This window comes from Neocloeon triangulifer, unplaced genomic scaffold, assembly GCF_031216515.1.
Source record: "Neocloeon triangulifer isolate White Clay Creek 2 clone unplaced genomic scaffold, ASM3121651v1 ptg000014l, whole genome shotgun sequence".
NCBI lineage: Eukaryota > Metazoa > Arthropoda > Insecta > Ephemeroptera > Baetidae > Neocloeon > Neocloeon triangulifer.
In genome coordinates this window covers 15,606,885-15,622,006 of record NW_026775556.1, presented here as the reverse complement: position 1 = coordinate 15,622,006, position 15,122 = coordinate 15,606,885, and the positions used below count along the sequence as shown (strand labels likewise).

Here is a 15,122-nt window from a genome sequence, read left to right as displayed (position 1 = left end):
CCAGTCATATTTAAAGGGCTTAAAAACATCAACCAAAAATAGTTTCAAGCTATTCCCTTTTTTAATACTTTTTTAAATCGCTGATTGCGTACGGCTTGAATATTTTTCTATCTAGAAAAATCGTCGTTAATTATTTGTTAATGGTAAAATCTGGCAATTAAGTTATTTAAGATGCAGAATTTAATTCCTTTGGTATATTAGAGTATTTTTCTTTTTTCCTTTTTAAGTTTTAATCAGCTCCAGATACGATAGATAAAAATGCTATTTTTTTTTTTTTTTTTATAATCTGAAATCTTTACTTCAAGAATTATGAAAAAAAATTGCGATAGAAGAACCTCAAATTTATTTTTGAGCGAGACGAAACGTGTGGGTTGCGGATTAATAAAATGAATTCTTATTTTTCGTTGGAATTTTTTTCCAATACCATCAAGAAAATAAATACCAAAATAAAATCCACCCACGTTTCAATACACGTCGCCCACTGCAGATGATCTAAAATTAGCTCTGAAATTTTATGAAAGCAAAAGGTAACAAAGAAGACGGTATTATTCTTTCATTTGCAAAAGAAAATTAATTAACCCTGAATAAATAACACAAATATTTGCAAATAAATAGACCCTCCTAAACAAAACACACTCAGCATCTCATTATAGATGCTGCACCAAGAAAAAAAAAATGCAGCCCTGTTTGGGTACGGAAGGAAGACAATAGGAAGCGGCCGACCGTGTTCCGAAAAAAAAATAATAAAGGCGGCATTCACGAAAAGGGAGCACTCGTTGGCTGATAAAGCGCGAGCGAGCGAGCGAAGCGACCTTCCATCAGATGCAGCTTATCAGCGGCGAGCGAAACGCGGCGGCGTGCGCGCCGCTGCTGTTGGCTTCCGTCGCCGTCATCGCCGCGGCCGAGTTCCACCTCAGTGGTCGGTGCTCGTTCGCACCGGCAGCACGCGCGCGTCCCGGCCGCCCGTTCTCCGCCGGCCGCGATGACACGTCGGACGCTTGTGTGGCAGGTCGTGGTCTTGTTTACACTTTTGGCGGCCGTCAAAAGGTCAACACCACACTTGTTGGCCACGCTCGTCTCCGATCAGCACTTTCTCTTCGTCAACGGCACCGATGACATCCACGTGCGCCCCCACGACTTTACCCACGTGCTGGTGGCCCGGCTGCCGGTGCCGTACGAACTCGTGTCCGACGACGTCCGAGTTTCCGAAGCTCTTCTAGTGGGGGGAGCCGAGGTGAAGTTCGCGGCTTGGATCGAGGCCGAGCAGTTGCAGCAGATTTCTTCAGCCAACGGCACCAGCAAGCGGTGGCTCTTGGAAGACTTGGTGCGACTCGTCAAACCTAAGAATGCGTTCGCCGACCTCACGCTCATGCTCCGCCACTGGATGCTGCAGCACCTGCCCTGGTTCAGGGCCAGGACATCCTTGGTGGCCGTTCTCGCGTTTCGCCAACCTCAACAGGTGGTGCAGCCGCCGCAGATTGTTGTTCAGTATGAGATGGATGGTGAGTTGATCACCTAAACTGATAATGAATGTGGAAAGTTTCAAATTTTCCTCATTTAGTTTAATTAAAAAATGAAGTTTTTGTATACTTGAATTTTCTAAATTTTTATCAATACAATAAATTTAACCAATTTTGATTTGCTGGCGGCAAAATATATGTATTTAAAATTGTTAATTAATTACATTCTCTTCAACTATTGCGTACATAAAAAAATTTTTGGTAATCATTAATAAGTTATATGCGTAAGTAAAGTTTCGTTTTATTAATTTATTAATTGCTTCACCGCTGAAAATTTCAGCAGCAGAAATTATCTAAACAATGGTGACTTATTATCTTTGGAAATTCTATTTATATGGCGGATTTGAATTGCAAACAGGATTTCACGTTAATTGCTTCGTGAGAAATTTGTCCGTACCAGTAAAAAATCTTTGAATCTGCAAGGCTTAAAAATATAATGGTTCAATCTGTTTGTTAGAAAAGAAGACAAAGAAATAGAAGAGTATTATTTTTTGCATACATTTCCATTCTCTACTTAGCACGCTCAAAACATTTAAAATATCAAGGTTTTTCAAATCTTTACTCCTCCATAATGGCAATTACGCCACTCAACAGCAAAGCAATTATTATTCGCTCCATAAATTTTGCCCGCCCCTTTTTTCTCACGTAGATGCAGCAGGGGAGATGATTACAGGGTAATTTGATAGTTCGTACGAGTGATTTTGACAGTGCATAGCAATTTTTGGCTCTGTTGGTCTCTGTAATTGATAACCATGCTCAAGTTGTGGAAGGATTAGTGAATTTGCGAGACATCTCAACTCCTTTTTTTCTGCTAGCCGACTGAAAATGAAAAGCGCGAGCGGCGCCCGCTGCTGAATATAATCGGGCAGTCAATCTTCACGATTCGTTAAAAGCGTTGAAACTATCGCGCTGCATTGAGGGTCTCAAATTCACAATCAAAATAACAAAGAAGGCATTGTTTTGCTTTTATTGCACCCAAAAACAATTATTTGTAAAAAAAAGAAATAGAGCAAAATAGAGTAAGTGCAAATCTTTGAGAAATATCATCAAAAAATGTCAGAATTTCAAGGTAGGGGTAATTTGCTACTATTGTATGCAAAAAAATATTATGTCATTTAAAATAATTAATAACGCAAACTGAAAACATGCAATGCAGTGAACTATTGTTTTATGCTATTGTTTTGAAAATTTAAGTAACATATTATAGCTTGAACGAATTTAATGTATGTATCAGTTTTAATAATTGATTCTGAAGTATAGAAATTTTTATTTCAATTTTTGCAATACTGCTAGTCTAATAATTCGGCGATGCCTCCTAATTAAAGGCTACCAGCAGCATTTTATTTCCAAGCTCGTAAAATTTTCTTGCTTACTGGCCGATCAAATTTTTCTCTCTCTTTTTGTTTGGCTCACTGCCCTCAGTATTATAAAAAGAGAAAAATTTAACTTTCCAAATTTCAGTGTAATTTTGCGGTTTTCTATAATTTATTGTGGTTTATTGCTATATACCATTTTAAATTACTCTTGTTTGCAATTCCAGTAAAAAATTTAATTTTTTGATACAGTTATTGACTCCACCTGTATACCTCATATCCTTCTTAAAAGCTATCGTTAAAAAACACATGATTAAATAACCATCATGATAATTTACATAATCGAATACACAATAATGTGCTAATAAATTTTTCTGGAAGCTTTTACCTGCCTGTATCGTTATTATTATTTTTGCAAACTCTATGTTATTTTTTCAACTCACGATTTTTATTCACCAAAGAAGTCAAACAAAGGTCCATTCTGTATTGCTAAATAATCGCGATAGCATCTCATGACGAGGGGATTGTCACGACCACGCTTCATTTGAATTTTAAAGCGTCCTCCGTTTACAAAGTCACCAACAATATAGAAAGGATTGGAAACATTTCCGTTACAAAAGAGATGCGGCCATTGCATCGAATGCCGATTTTCGGCGCGACCGTGTGCCAAAAGTATGCGCATAATAAATTGCGTGCTGACGTTGGCGTGGCGCGCTACACGCTTGGCTCCGATCCTGCTGCGTTTGCCTTTGTCCAAAACAACCAGGCAGTTTCAACGAGGGAACAATTTGCCCAGCACGCGGGGATAAAAAACGATGATATGAATAAAGAGGACCCGCTGAGCCGCTTTACCAAAATCCGCCGTTTTTGCATAAAATGGCAATAATCTTGCAAGTGTTATCTTTGGAGTGGCGAAAACTTCGACAAAATAAAAAGAGTGCCGGTCATTTAGCTGACAGGCCCAGAGGCCTCGATTGTAATCGTTTACTCGCCCGCATGGCTTGATAGCCGCGAGGGAACGCTCGCCGATAAATTCAGCTGAAAGACCGCCGGCATGAAACTTTCTGCTCGCAGCAACAGTGCAGAATAAACTGCAAGTGGCTACCGCGTTGATTTATTCTTATTTCCATCTCGCCAAAATCAACGGGTCACGCGCATCAATAAAACATGAACACGCCAAACTCCACCGCACTCGGCCTCTTTTGTTTCCATCTTAAATCACGCTTCAGACGAAATCAATTAATTAGAAGATTGCAATTGTCAATAAATCACAACAACATATTCAACCATTACATTTTATTATGATTGTGATCAGTTAACTATATAAATTTACAAACGGCCTATTGTTTTATGTTGCAAAGAGCAAAGAGCTAAAAACATGTCTGGCACTCTTATGCCACTGTATCTTACATTATGTAATTAAGTTTAAGAATTTAAAACTGATTAACAGGTTTGCGCCAATTATGAATTCAGCTTCTTGACTTCTTTAAACAACAAGAACAATAAACAATTTGATTTTATTTTTCCAAAGTAATTCGGGTATTAATAAAACTGAAATTTCCTTGAAAATTCTTTTTGAATGAGAACTTTTTGCTTTAATGCCATGGTTATTATTATAAAACAAAACACGCTGGATTAATTGCCAGGACAATTTCCCAAAATGCTCTTAGAGCTTCAACATTGTTATGTATATATTTTTTTTGTACAGAAAGCAAAAGGAAAAGATTTTATTCTACTGGCATCAGGCAATTTAATTTTTCCAGCGTTTATTTTGCTTTCCGAATACAATTCAACGGTCAACTATGCTACTGGGATGGGGAGTTATAGAGGAAAGGCGAAATGAGGGGGGGGGGGGGTTGTGAATATATTATGAAAATAATCTGAGTTACTCGAGCACGGAAAATGATTTTCGAACTTACGATATTTATGTGCAGCGTATCTCGATGTTAAGCCGTATTTGTATCGCTAATCATGGAAAAGAAAGAAAAATGGCACATGAAATTTATCATCGAAGCAATACATGTACTACATTTACAAATTGTAAAAGTAACTAGTGGAGACCAAAAGTTGGAGCGCGCAGCGGTGCCCATTTGATTAGACCGGAAATATGCGAGTCGTAGTGTGTGGTTGCGGAAGCGTGTTCCAAATTTGTTGGAGTAAAATAAATATGATTTTGCCTCAGGGGTCAATTTTCATAAAACAAATAAAATAAAGTATGCATTATAATATATAATTATATTTATCAAATTGTTATTTACTTGTCCACTTTGTTTATGTTTACATTAAATTAATGAAAAGCAATTTGTTTTGAAAATAGAAAGAAAGTTGTTGTAAAAAACGGCAATACCGCTGAAAAGACTTTTGCTATAACTTTCAAATCTGTAGCAGTGAGCCTAGATTGATGGACTGTTACGTTTTCTTGTAAAATTGGTACCACAGAATTGATTCCCCTTGTAGAGGGCTGAGAAGTATTTTGAGCATCAATTAGCATCAGATAGGCAAATGTAAATTCAATTTAGTTGCAAATTGTGTTTATTAATGTCTCACCAGGCATTCTCTGCCCAATTAACATGTCAAGTTACAATTAATATAATAAAAACAAGCGAGGGTTATTTTTGGAACTCAAATTAATTACTATATAGGCAACCAAGTTTAATAACATTCACTTCAGTTAACATTATAAAGAATAAACATAAAAAAATCAACAGAGTTATATATTTTACATTACAAATTGTTCCAATTAGTTTCAGACATAATTGTTTTTCAATAATTATTGTAAACAATATGTGTAGAAATGAAAAAAAAAACAATAAAAAAAAAGTGCTGAAAAGGCACAATATTTGAACCTGACACACTATGCTTATGTGTTTTGTTGTGATATCTAAAGAAAATTGCCAATATAACAATTTTATCTTTGCTTCGATCAGTTTTTCAATAAACATCTGAAGTAATTCGAAGCAACAAAAATCGTCGGAGTGTGAGGAGGAAATGTTTTAAGAGCGTTCAAAGGCGTGTGTGATAATCAGGTTTTACAAGATTGGCAGGCCGAATCTTATTTCAGAGCTGGAAAATGAGATTTTCTCTGCAATCTCCGTCACCCCATTCCGATTTGGAAAAAAGGCAGTCAACAGTCAACCCCTGTTTACCACTGCTGTGTTCGTCAATAGAGTTTGCCGATTAGTTTAACTGCGTGGAGTGGAGGCAACAGGGAAGTTCGGCAGGTTTTTTTTTATCGTCACACAATAGCTGCAAAGGGCTTTTTGATCCCAGAGATTGTAAGCTCTGTTGATTCGCGTCGCGAGCAAAGAGCGGGACAAATTCAACAAGCGCCGTGTGTCAAAAAGCATTTTAGCTTGTCGGCGTTGAAAATTTATTCTGCACACAACAGAAACCTTTTACATCAAATCTGCAGTAAAGAGCAGTTGACGATCACGTACATGCAAAATGGGATTAAGAAAAGGAAAAGCGACAAAATAACGGAAAACGAGATTAAATTTTTGTACGTTTATTTACTTATTTTATTTATTTAAAAATATTTTACGAAAAACAATTCATTGTTGGCAATGAAACTGAATACTTGAACAAAACAAAAAACGAAGAAAAATTCTCGGTCGCGAAAATTAAAATAAATAAATTTTAATTTGAGGGAAAAAAACTCTCTAATCAAACTCTTTTGTTCTCTCACATCAAGCTAACAAAAATATAGAGTTTACCACACAATGAGAGAAAAAAATTATGCTCATTCAATATGATTAACAAAACATTAATTAAATGCTTCTGCAGTGTGTCGAGATTGATTTTTAAATAATTATTTCGTTAAAATTCGTAACAATTTTTTTTAAGTCTGAAAACTTGATCCATATTCTAAAGTAGTTTGAGTGAGATTCTGATACTTCTTTGAGTGACATTTAAAGCAAATTTTAGGAAAGTACGAAATTAATAATTTTCAGTCAAATAAGTGGCAACCATAGGACTAAGGTTCTTTCAAGGGTGAACCCCAAATGGCCCGAAAAGAAATTGCCCGAACGTTTTTGCTCGGAAATTGCCCGAATCGGAATTCACCCGAATGTCTGCAGAACGGAATCTGCCCGAATTCTCGAGAGCAATATGCCCGAATCTGCGCAGAAATTGCCCGAATCGGAAGGTACCCGAATTCGATCGGAAATTCTCATTTTTCGAATTCCTCCAAATTCTTCCGAGGCACACACTCTCTCTCTCTGTCTCTAATTTTTCGGTTGGCATTTCTCATTTTTCGAATTCCTGTAAATTCTTCGGAGGCACACACTCTCTATCTCTCTCTCTACTTTTTCGGTTGGCGTTTCTCATTTTTCGAATTCCTCCAAATTCTTCGGAGTCACACTCTTCTCTCTACTTTTTCTATCATCAGCATTCAGTCCGGCCTGTCGAGGCGATTGAGAAACATGAGTGCGATTCCCGGGAAGCATTTCAAGTCGCGAGTTCTCATTTATAATAATTATGTGTTCCATCGTAACAAAGAAGTGCAAAAAACTGGAACAGTGTATTATACGTGTCGCTTGAAGAATTGCCATGCCACGGGAGTCAAGAAAGCTGGAGGAGATTTTCGACAAACCCAAGCCCACAATGGACACCAGCCTTGCGCCGAAGAAGAGTTGAAAAGCCTTTTTGTGGAGCGTTTGAAGGAGTGTGCCATGAACAGCACAATGTCTTTGAAAGACATTTACAACGAAGTGTCCCAGAGTGCTGAGTAAGTTAATATATTTTTTGTTAATTCACTTATCATTATTTAATGACGGTTTTTCTATATATTATAGTTTTCGAGTCGTAGCGCCACTAGTTGTACTTGTAACCCCATTAGATACTGGTTGCGCGAAGAGGGTCCTGAAAACTTCTCAGTTCATGATCGTCGTCACAGGACTAATAATTCAATTGAATCCTTTCACTCTGCTCTCATGAGATATATCCAATGTTCCCATCCAAATATATTTGTCTTTATAGGTAAAATTTCATTTTTCCCCTTGTATTTCCAATTAAGTTCGCTGTTGCTTTCACAGAGAAGCTCAAGCTGCTCTCAGCCGCGTCTGCAACAGATCTCGCTACTGTTAGGATGGGAAACAAAACCACCCGGAGCAGAAAGTTAAAATACTTGATAATGGACGCGAGGATCCACAGGGCTACCAGTAGACTGGAGAACAAAACGATCTCTATTGGAGAATTTCTTCTTATAGCTTGCAACATGTCTTACAACCCTCAGCGACATGTTGCATCAGCAACAGCACCTGCTGTTCAGCGCCCAACAATGACTGCAAGGAGGCGTAGAGGAGCACCCCAACCACGCGCTCAGCAGATAGATTCAGACTCTGTTTAAATCCTAATCCCAACTCCCAACTATGTACTCATTTGCTACTTGTTCATTAAAGAACCAATTTTTGTTCACGCATTGAAAAGCTAAGTCTAGTTTCAGTCTCATTTCGGGCTATTTCCGCAAAAAATTCGGGCATTTTCCTTCCTGCTTTCAAAGTCTTCGGGCAACTTCCTTCGGGGAAGTTCTTTCGGGCTATTTCCGGTTCGGGCAATTTCCGCGAGATGCGTTCGGGCAATTTCTTTTCGGGCCATTTGAGGCGACCCCTTTCAAGAACCTTTGGAAATAAATTATACTTTTATCTAATCTCAGCAAACCTCTATGAGGATCTTCAATAAATCGTTGTTTCACTTCGAGGTTTTTTTTTACCAGGTTTTAAATTAACTTGACGTACATAAATTAAGAATGTGTATCAAAGCCAAAAAATGGTATCAGCAGGAAATTGATTTCAATGCGGTCTGACGTGCTGTATTGCAATTGAATCCTGAAATTGCGAAGTAGTTCTTTGGTAATTATTTTCTTTTAGAATTATAAAAACCTCTCACAAAAACTCGTCATGGTGAGGCCGTTTGCAATTCGAATTCTAAATAAAAATTAATCCTCTTTAAACCATACTTCGTCAGTTTTTGATTGCTTGATATTCTCGGAATATTGAATTAAAAAAAAAAAGAAGAATGTGGAAGGTTTTGTAAAAATAAAAAATATTTTTTCAAATTGAATCTGGCTGGGTAATTATTTCTTATGCGCTTGTGAAGAGGAAATTCAAATAGAAAATTTTTTTGAACATGAAAGCAAATCCAATGCTACTTCAAAAATTGTCGTTATTGAATTGCGATATTAAAAAGTTTTTGAATGTTGGTGATTTTTTGAACACTTATTTAAAAATATGACAAAATCAATATTATGAGGTTTTCTCAAAAAAGGAATTTTTTTTTTAAACAAAATTAATTGTTTGGGTTTAACATGTGCTGCCTGCCGGTGAAGATAATTTATAAATGCGTTTTGAACTAGAAAAAACTGTTTGAAATACCAATTTTTAATAAAAATCCTCTGTTTCGCAACACTTTTTCCTCATTTTTTAACCTTGCCCAGGGGGTAGGAAGGGCTGAAATTAATTAGCAGGTTCTGCTGAAACCAGGAAACCCAATAAAACTGGCAAACGAATAGTATGGGTGCACCAGCGCCCCATCGGAGCCCAGCTTTGACAATGAGAGCCACGTTCGCCTCCTCACCAAGGAATTTTTTTATTCATCTGGATTATCCTGCCAAGCCCCATTTGCAAAATTAGCCAGGTGCCAGCTGGGCTTCATGAAATGCCCCCATTTGGTGCAGGAATTCCAAAAACTCGAGAAAACGGCACCAAGCACATAAATTCGCGCTTGCGGCACCTCCTGCATAACGAAAAAATATATACAGAGCACTTTTTGACGTGCCAACAACATCAAAGCATTTTGAACCCTGCCTGTATCTTCGTATTGGTAGACGTAACCAGTGCGTCACTGCGCCCATAGCTATTGAAATCATCATGTTTAGGCATTTGCCCTAAAGCCCATCAATTCACACATTCAGGGAAGGTGGACCTGCAAGTAGCGAGTTACACACAATGGTCTTTGAGCAATTCAAGTACTGAGACTATACTCAATGTTAGAACCGGTGTGTCTTACGTGACAAGATCGAATATTGAAATTTTTTCGTTGCTGGTGATTTTAGGAATTTAGAAAATGACAATTGCATGTGCATGCAAATAGTGGCAATAGTAATTTTTTGAAGTGACTTAAGTGGGATTATTATCACTTTACTTGTTGCACACCGAAGAAGAACAAATTATTATAAAAAAATGTTTTTCCTCATATTATGGCCATATTTTATTAATTTGAGTGGAATCCAGCCCAGTTATTAGTTGCAAATAATACTAAATTTTATTGATATATCACAGAAAGGCAATTATTTTCAGTTTACTGATGAAGACTGTAATAAATATATATTCTACTTTGCTCTTGTAAGGATATTTATAAGCACCTCTGTAAACCTCTTGGGCTGAACATGAATCGTCTGAATCTTTGAATCTGAAACTGGATAATACACATACAAAAAGAAACAATAGCTCTCAAACAAGAAAATTAAATGTTAGCTTGTTTCTGTGTTTTGTTACATACAGAAGGGAATAAAAGTGCCGTTTTTAATTTGAGCAACCACACAGTAACAAATTTTAAATTTGTGCTTCACAATCAGAGATTCGAAAAAGTTTTTGTTTGGTTGCGTCTTCTGCTAAACCTAGCTTCTAGCCCTGAAACTATTTTTAGTTAATTTAAGTTAAAATGAATCACCATGAATCAATCGTCGATTGCCAATTTCCAAAATAAACAAAATTACTTTCAAGAAATGTTTATTGGGCAACTATGCCCCATACATGAACTCATCGAAATAAATGAAATTATCACTTCAAAATTATAAAAATTATTTTAAATGTAGAGAGGAAAAAAAGAGGGAAAATAATCTTCAATGAAAAAGGTGTAATGCTAACCTTTAAAGCTTCAACCAGCAAGTGACACGCGAGATCCAAGAAAATGTCCTGGCAATAAATTTCACATGCTTTGCGACGCAACGCCCAGACTTGCGTTTTACGGCTACCTATTTTACTACTTGGTTATAAACAGGCAGGAGTCGCATTTATAACTTTATGCTTTGGATCGAAGCAGCAGCAAAAAGTCTTCACCTAAAAGATGCATTATTCTAATTTCGGGCTTTTGTTTCTCACTTGCCAAATCCCCTTGAAATTCCTGTTTAGATATCCTGATGCAATTTTGTGTAACAATTTATTTAAGGTTTTAAATTTTTTTATGCTTATAATATAAAAAAAAGTTATTAGATCCAAATTTTCCGAAGTTAAAGTTCGTTTTGCTCTATGCAATCATTTGCTTCTAGTAGGTAAAATGTTTGCGCTGTCCCGGAAATTTATGAACTACTGCTTTGGTATGCGACAATTTTTATCAAATATTTTTGAGACATCTTAGTTTATCTTTCTTTAAATTTAATTTTTAATTTTAATCATAAAAACCACTCAATGAAAACCCATAGCATCAAATTTAACTAGAATTGCCCATCTTTAGCTCAAAGCTTAAATGTATTGCAAATTTTAAACACCACTTTCTTGCTGGTTTTAGTAAAAACGCTCAAATGTAAGTACAAATATGCATGAGTATTTCTCATTTATTTATGTGTACGACGCTGGCAAATTATAACTTTCAATGTATGAATGTTATGAAATTTTTGCGTTTCATAAATATTAAAATTAGCAAAGTTCTTTGGGACTATGCCACATCAGATAAGCTTCAGCCTATCAACTTTGAATAATGCAAATCTCTTTGTATTGGATGATGACAAAGTAAAAATGACAACAAAACAAGCACTTGATCGCTGTTACAAGTGCCAGCCATATTTACGATTTGAATGAAACCTGTTACAATTAATTATAATTATTAACGGAATTTTATTTAAAATATCTGCTTGGTTGGATTGGAAGCAACGAACAACACTATTTATTTATGTACTTCTGTATTATGCATGAGTAAACTGTATATAAACGCGCATTCGGCTACATCACTTTGCCGAGCGCAGTTTGAGATAGAAAGGTCTTGCATGTTTGTTTTTCTCGCTCGCGTACAAGGTCGAAACACTCGTCACATTTGATTTACACGATGGTGTAATTGAATGCAAGAGCCCGTTTAGTCTGAACGGCCGTAATTATTTTTTCACATTGGGGAATCTAATCAGATTTTTTCAATCATTTACCAACCGTGCGTAGTTGTAATGAAAAGAAAACGATTGATTTTTGTGGTGAACGAGACAGAGCACGCCAATATTTGCCTGTTCCGTTTTTTGGCTCTGCTGAACGACGTTATTGAAATCCTGGCCATATCGGCGTACGAAATAAAATGTGCTATTTTGAGGGAAGCCAGGACTACATAATTGAAAGCCGGCTCGTCGGCCGATACACAATGTAGCGCCAAGAGGGTTCTAAACTTCTGCATAATTAAAATCTCCGCAGCTCCACTTTATCTTGAACCAGCTCATAAAAGAGCAAAACTAGTGCTAAGAAAAAAGAAAACGAGAGCGAAGGAGCAAACAAATTGAGACAGGATGAGACTTTCGCAGTCTTCCTTCCTCATTTCGCTCTCGCGGGCGACGCAAAAAGGAAAAGGCACGTGATGTAGATGCATCAGCAACCGGGAAAAGTACAGCATTCTTCAGCTTTGTGTTGCGAATAAAGAAAAGGAAGAGCCAGAAGACATTCACTGCCACCGTGGCCCCCTGCTTCGTTGTATTTTCGCAAGACGTGAGATTGATTCTGCAAACCCTTGGAGCTTGGATGCAAATATATGGACAGAAAACACGACAAGCAATTTAAAGATTGACGTCGGGAGCGAAAGGAGGTTTTTGTTTGCACTTGAGCTTTCCTCTGGATACCTCATTTTGTATTTATATTTCTTGTAAGACGAAAATTAAACAAACATTTTTATTAATCAGTTTCATGTGTCTGCGTGAGATGAGTTGAAATATTAAATTTCAAATTAATAAAAATTAAATTCTTAATATGCAAACGAAGATAAAAATTTAAAGCTTAAACCTATTGTGGATTTCACGAGAGATGAAAAATTGAATCCTGGCCCACTCATTGCAAAGTGAAAAATTAAAACAATACTAATATTTATAATAAAGGACAACTGACACCAAATAGGACCTCTGGTATTTTAGCATGGACATTAGAAACCCTAGGTTATTTAAATGACCACCTTTTGGGGTCAGTTCTTCTTTATTATTATTATTTTTTTCATTTTTCTCTATTGAGGCAGGTTGCCGCAACTGCTTTACTGTCCATAAGCAGCAGCACGGTAAAATCAAGTGCGGCGATCAGCCCCTTTGAAACGAGGAATCCCGGTTTCAATTTTTCAGGATAAGAATATGTAAATATACCAGACCACCTGAATCTAACCGGCATCCAACTTTTCCATTGAGCTTCTAAAGTGACATTTAAGAAAAGCTTTATGTAAAAAATTTCACGATCAAGGGTTGTGTCATGATGTATAAATTTATTCGGCTTTTCCTTGATGGGTAATTTTTTAAATCCTTTATTGTTTTATAGAAAAAAAAATAAATATTGCGCGCTCTGTCAACACCACAGACGAGAAAGCTCCTGAATTATGACTGCAACCGAAACGTGAAAAATAAGCGATTAAAAAAAAAACACAGTTAAGCCGACATAAATTATTATAGCTATAATATAATTACATATTATTCATTTCAAGCTACATACACAGTGACAGCAGAGAAAATAGTTGACGCGTACTATGTACATTGATTTAGCTAAGTATATACAAACAGTAAAAGGTAACAAACTCTTCTAGAAGCAAAACATTCCTCTGAAACTGCCTCTAGGGCTGATTAATTAATGAGGGAAACTGGGACATAAATTCTCTTCACCGACTCTGACGGGACAACCAAGCAATGCCTCCATTAATAGCATATAAGATTTCAATCCCTCTAAAAATTTCAAGTATAGCAAGAAGATTTTGTCAAATGCTTTGGATTTTGGCTATGCTCGTCGTTGCAATGTTGATGGAAATATGAAAAGTTCAAAAATTCCAATTTTCCAAAAGTTTTTCGTGACAGTAATTTTTGTTAAACAATTGAGTGATTTTGAAAGGAAGCTATACAATTGAATCAACACTCAATGATTGAAAATTAAATAGATTAATCGAAGAAACAAATTTCCAAGAAAAATTGCGATAAAACTTTCATTATAATTATTGTTTGTTTCAAATTAATTTTGGTCCTCCATTTTTTTTTTAAATTAATCCCTCCAGTCAGTAAAATTTATTTTTGTTCATGCAATATTTTTGATTAACCACACAGGTCAAATATAGGATCCAAATATGTTTCTATTTTAAGCAAGTCAGGACAGAGGATAGTGCTGATTTGAGTACTACGTATACCTATTTTTGGACGAGATTTTCTGTTCAGATATTAATTTCCGCAGTTGATTGAATTCTAATTTTAAAGTACAGAATGGAATGAGATCGACGGCAAGCAATCTCCGCTGAGGGGATATTAACCGTGTTGCGTGGAGAATAGAAATGCCATTTTCTACCTGATTTTCTAAGTAATGCAATTCAGTTAAAAGGCGCGCGCGCATTGCAATTGCATTTACGATGTACTGAAAATAACTAATTCATAATATTTTTATAAAAAAAACTGAAGTAGAAAAAGAAGCAATCACATTTATACGCTCCATTGACAACTTTGAGCTGCCGAGTGTGTCGAGATGTAGAGGAAGCTTGATTAAAATTTGAGCAGTAGTTTTGCTAATGTACAAAAATACAATTTGAAAATAAACTTTTCTATATAAGAAAAAAAATACTGCTGCTAACACAGCTCACAAAATATATATTTCAGAGCGATGCACCCTAAGTGGGAAGGAAGAAGCTGCGTTTTATGGCTCGCCTCTCTGCAACGATTGCGACGATTTCGTTATTTGCAGGTTCCGGCAATTGCCCGAGTGCGAGGGAAGACCTCCTTGCAGTGAGTATGCCCTTTTTTAATTTGACAAGCTGAGGTTCGAGCTTGCAGAGAGTCGGAAATTGGCTTCAGACGAAATGACGCCTCACGCCTTGCAACCGAGTTAGAGAGGAAAATACGAAACACTCCTGTTTTTGCCAGTTTGCCAGCGACGGCAGGCGAGAGAGAATCCAATTATGCTTACTGGAGAAATGAGCAAAATTTATTCAAGGCAACGACAGAAATTTCTCTCCCTTCTGACGATGAAAAATTGAGTAGAAAGTCTTTTAGCTGCTATTTATGTCATTTTTTTAAACGTGACAAAAATTCTCCAAAGAGCAGAGATGAATAATGCGTTTGTGTTGTTAAAAGGTATTACAAAAATTAATAATG

General features: G+C 36.5%; 1 protein-coding gene and 1 long non-coding RNA gene across 2 annotated transcripts in view; both read left to right on the top strand.

Annotated features, from left to right (window-relative positions):
- The first annotated feature begins 916 nt into the window (after positions 1-916).
- Positions 917-15,122, top strand: part of LOC132199817 (tyrosine-protein kinase receptor-like) — a 28,761-nt gene continuing 14,555 nt past the window's right edge. The window contains exons 1-2 of the mRNA XM_059624848.1: positions 917-1,502; positions 14,628-14,753. Of these exons, the coding sequence (XP_059480831.1) occupies positions 983-1,502; positions 14,628-14,753 (646 nt within the window). The 5' untranslated portion in view covers positions 917-982. The remainder of the gene's footprint in view (positions 1,503-14,627; positions 14,754-15,122) is intronic.
- On the top strand, positions 6,843-9,118 carry LOC132200376 (uncharacterized). Its single transcript, XR_009442155.1, has 3 exons — positions 6,843-7,559; positions 7,627-7,810; positions 7,867-9,118. It is a non-coding gene; the product is annotated as an uncharacterized LOC132200376 (long non-coding RNA).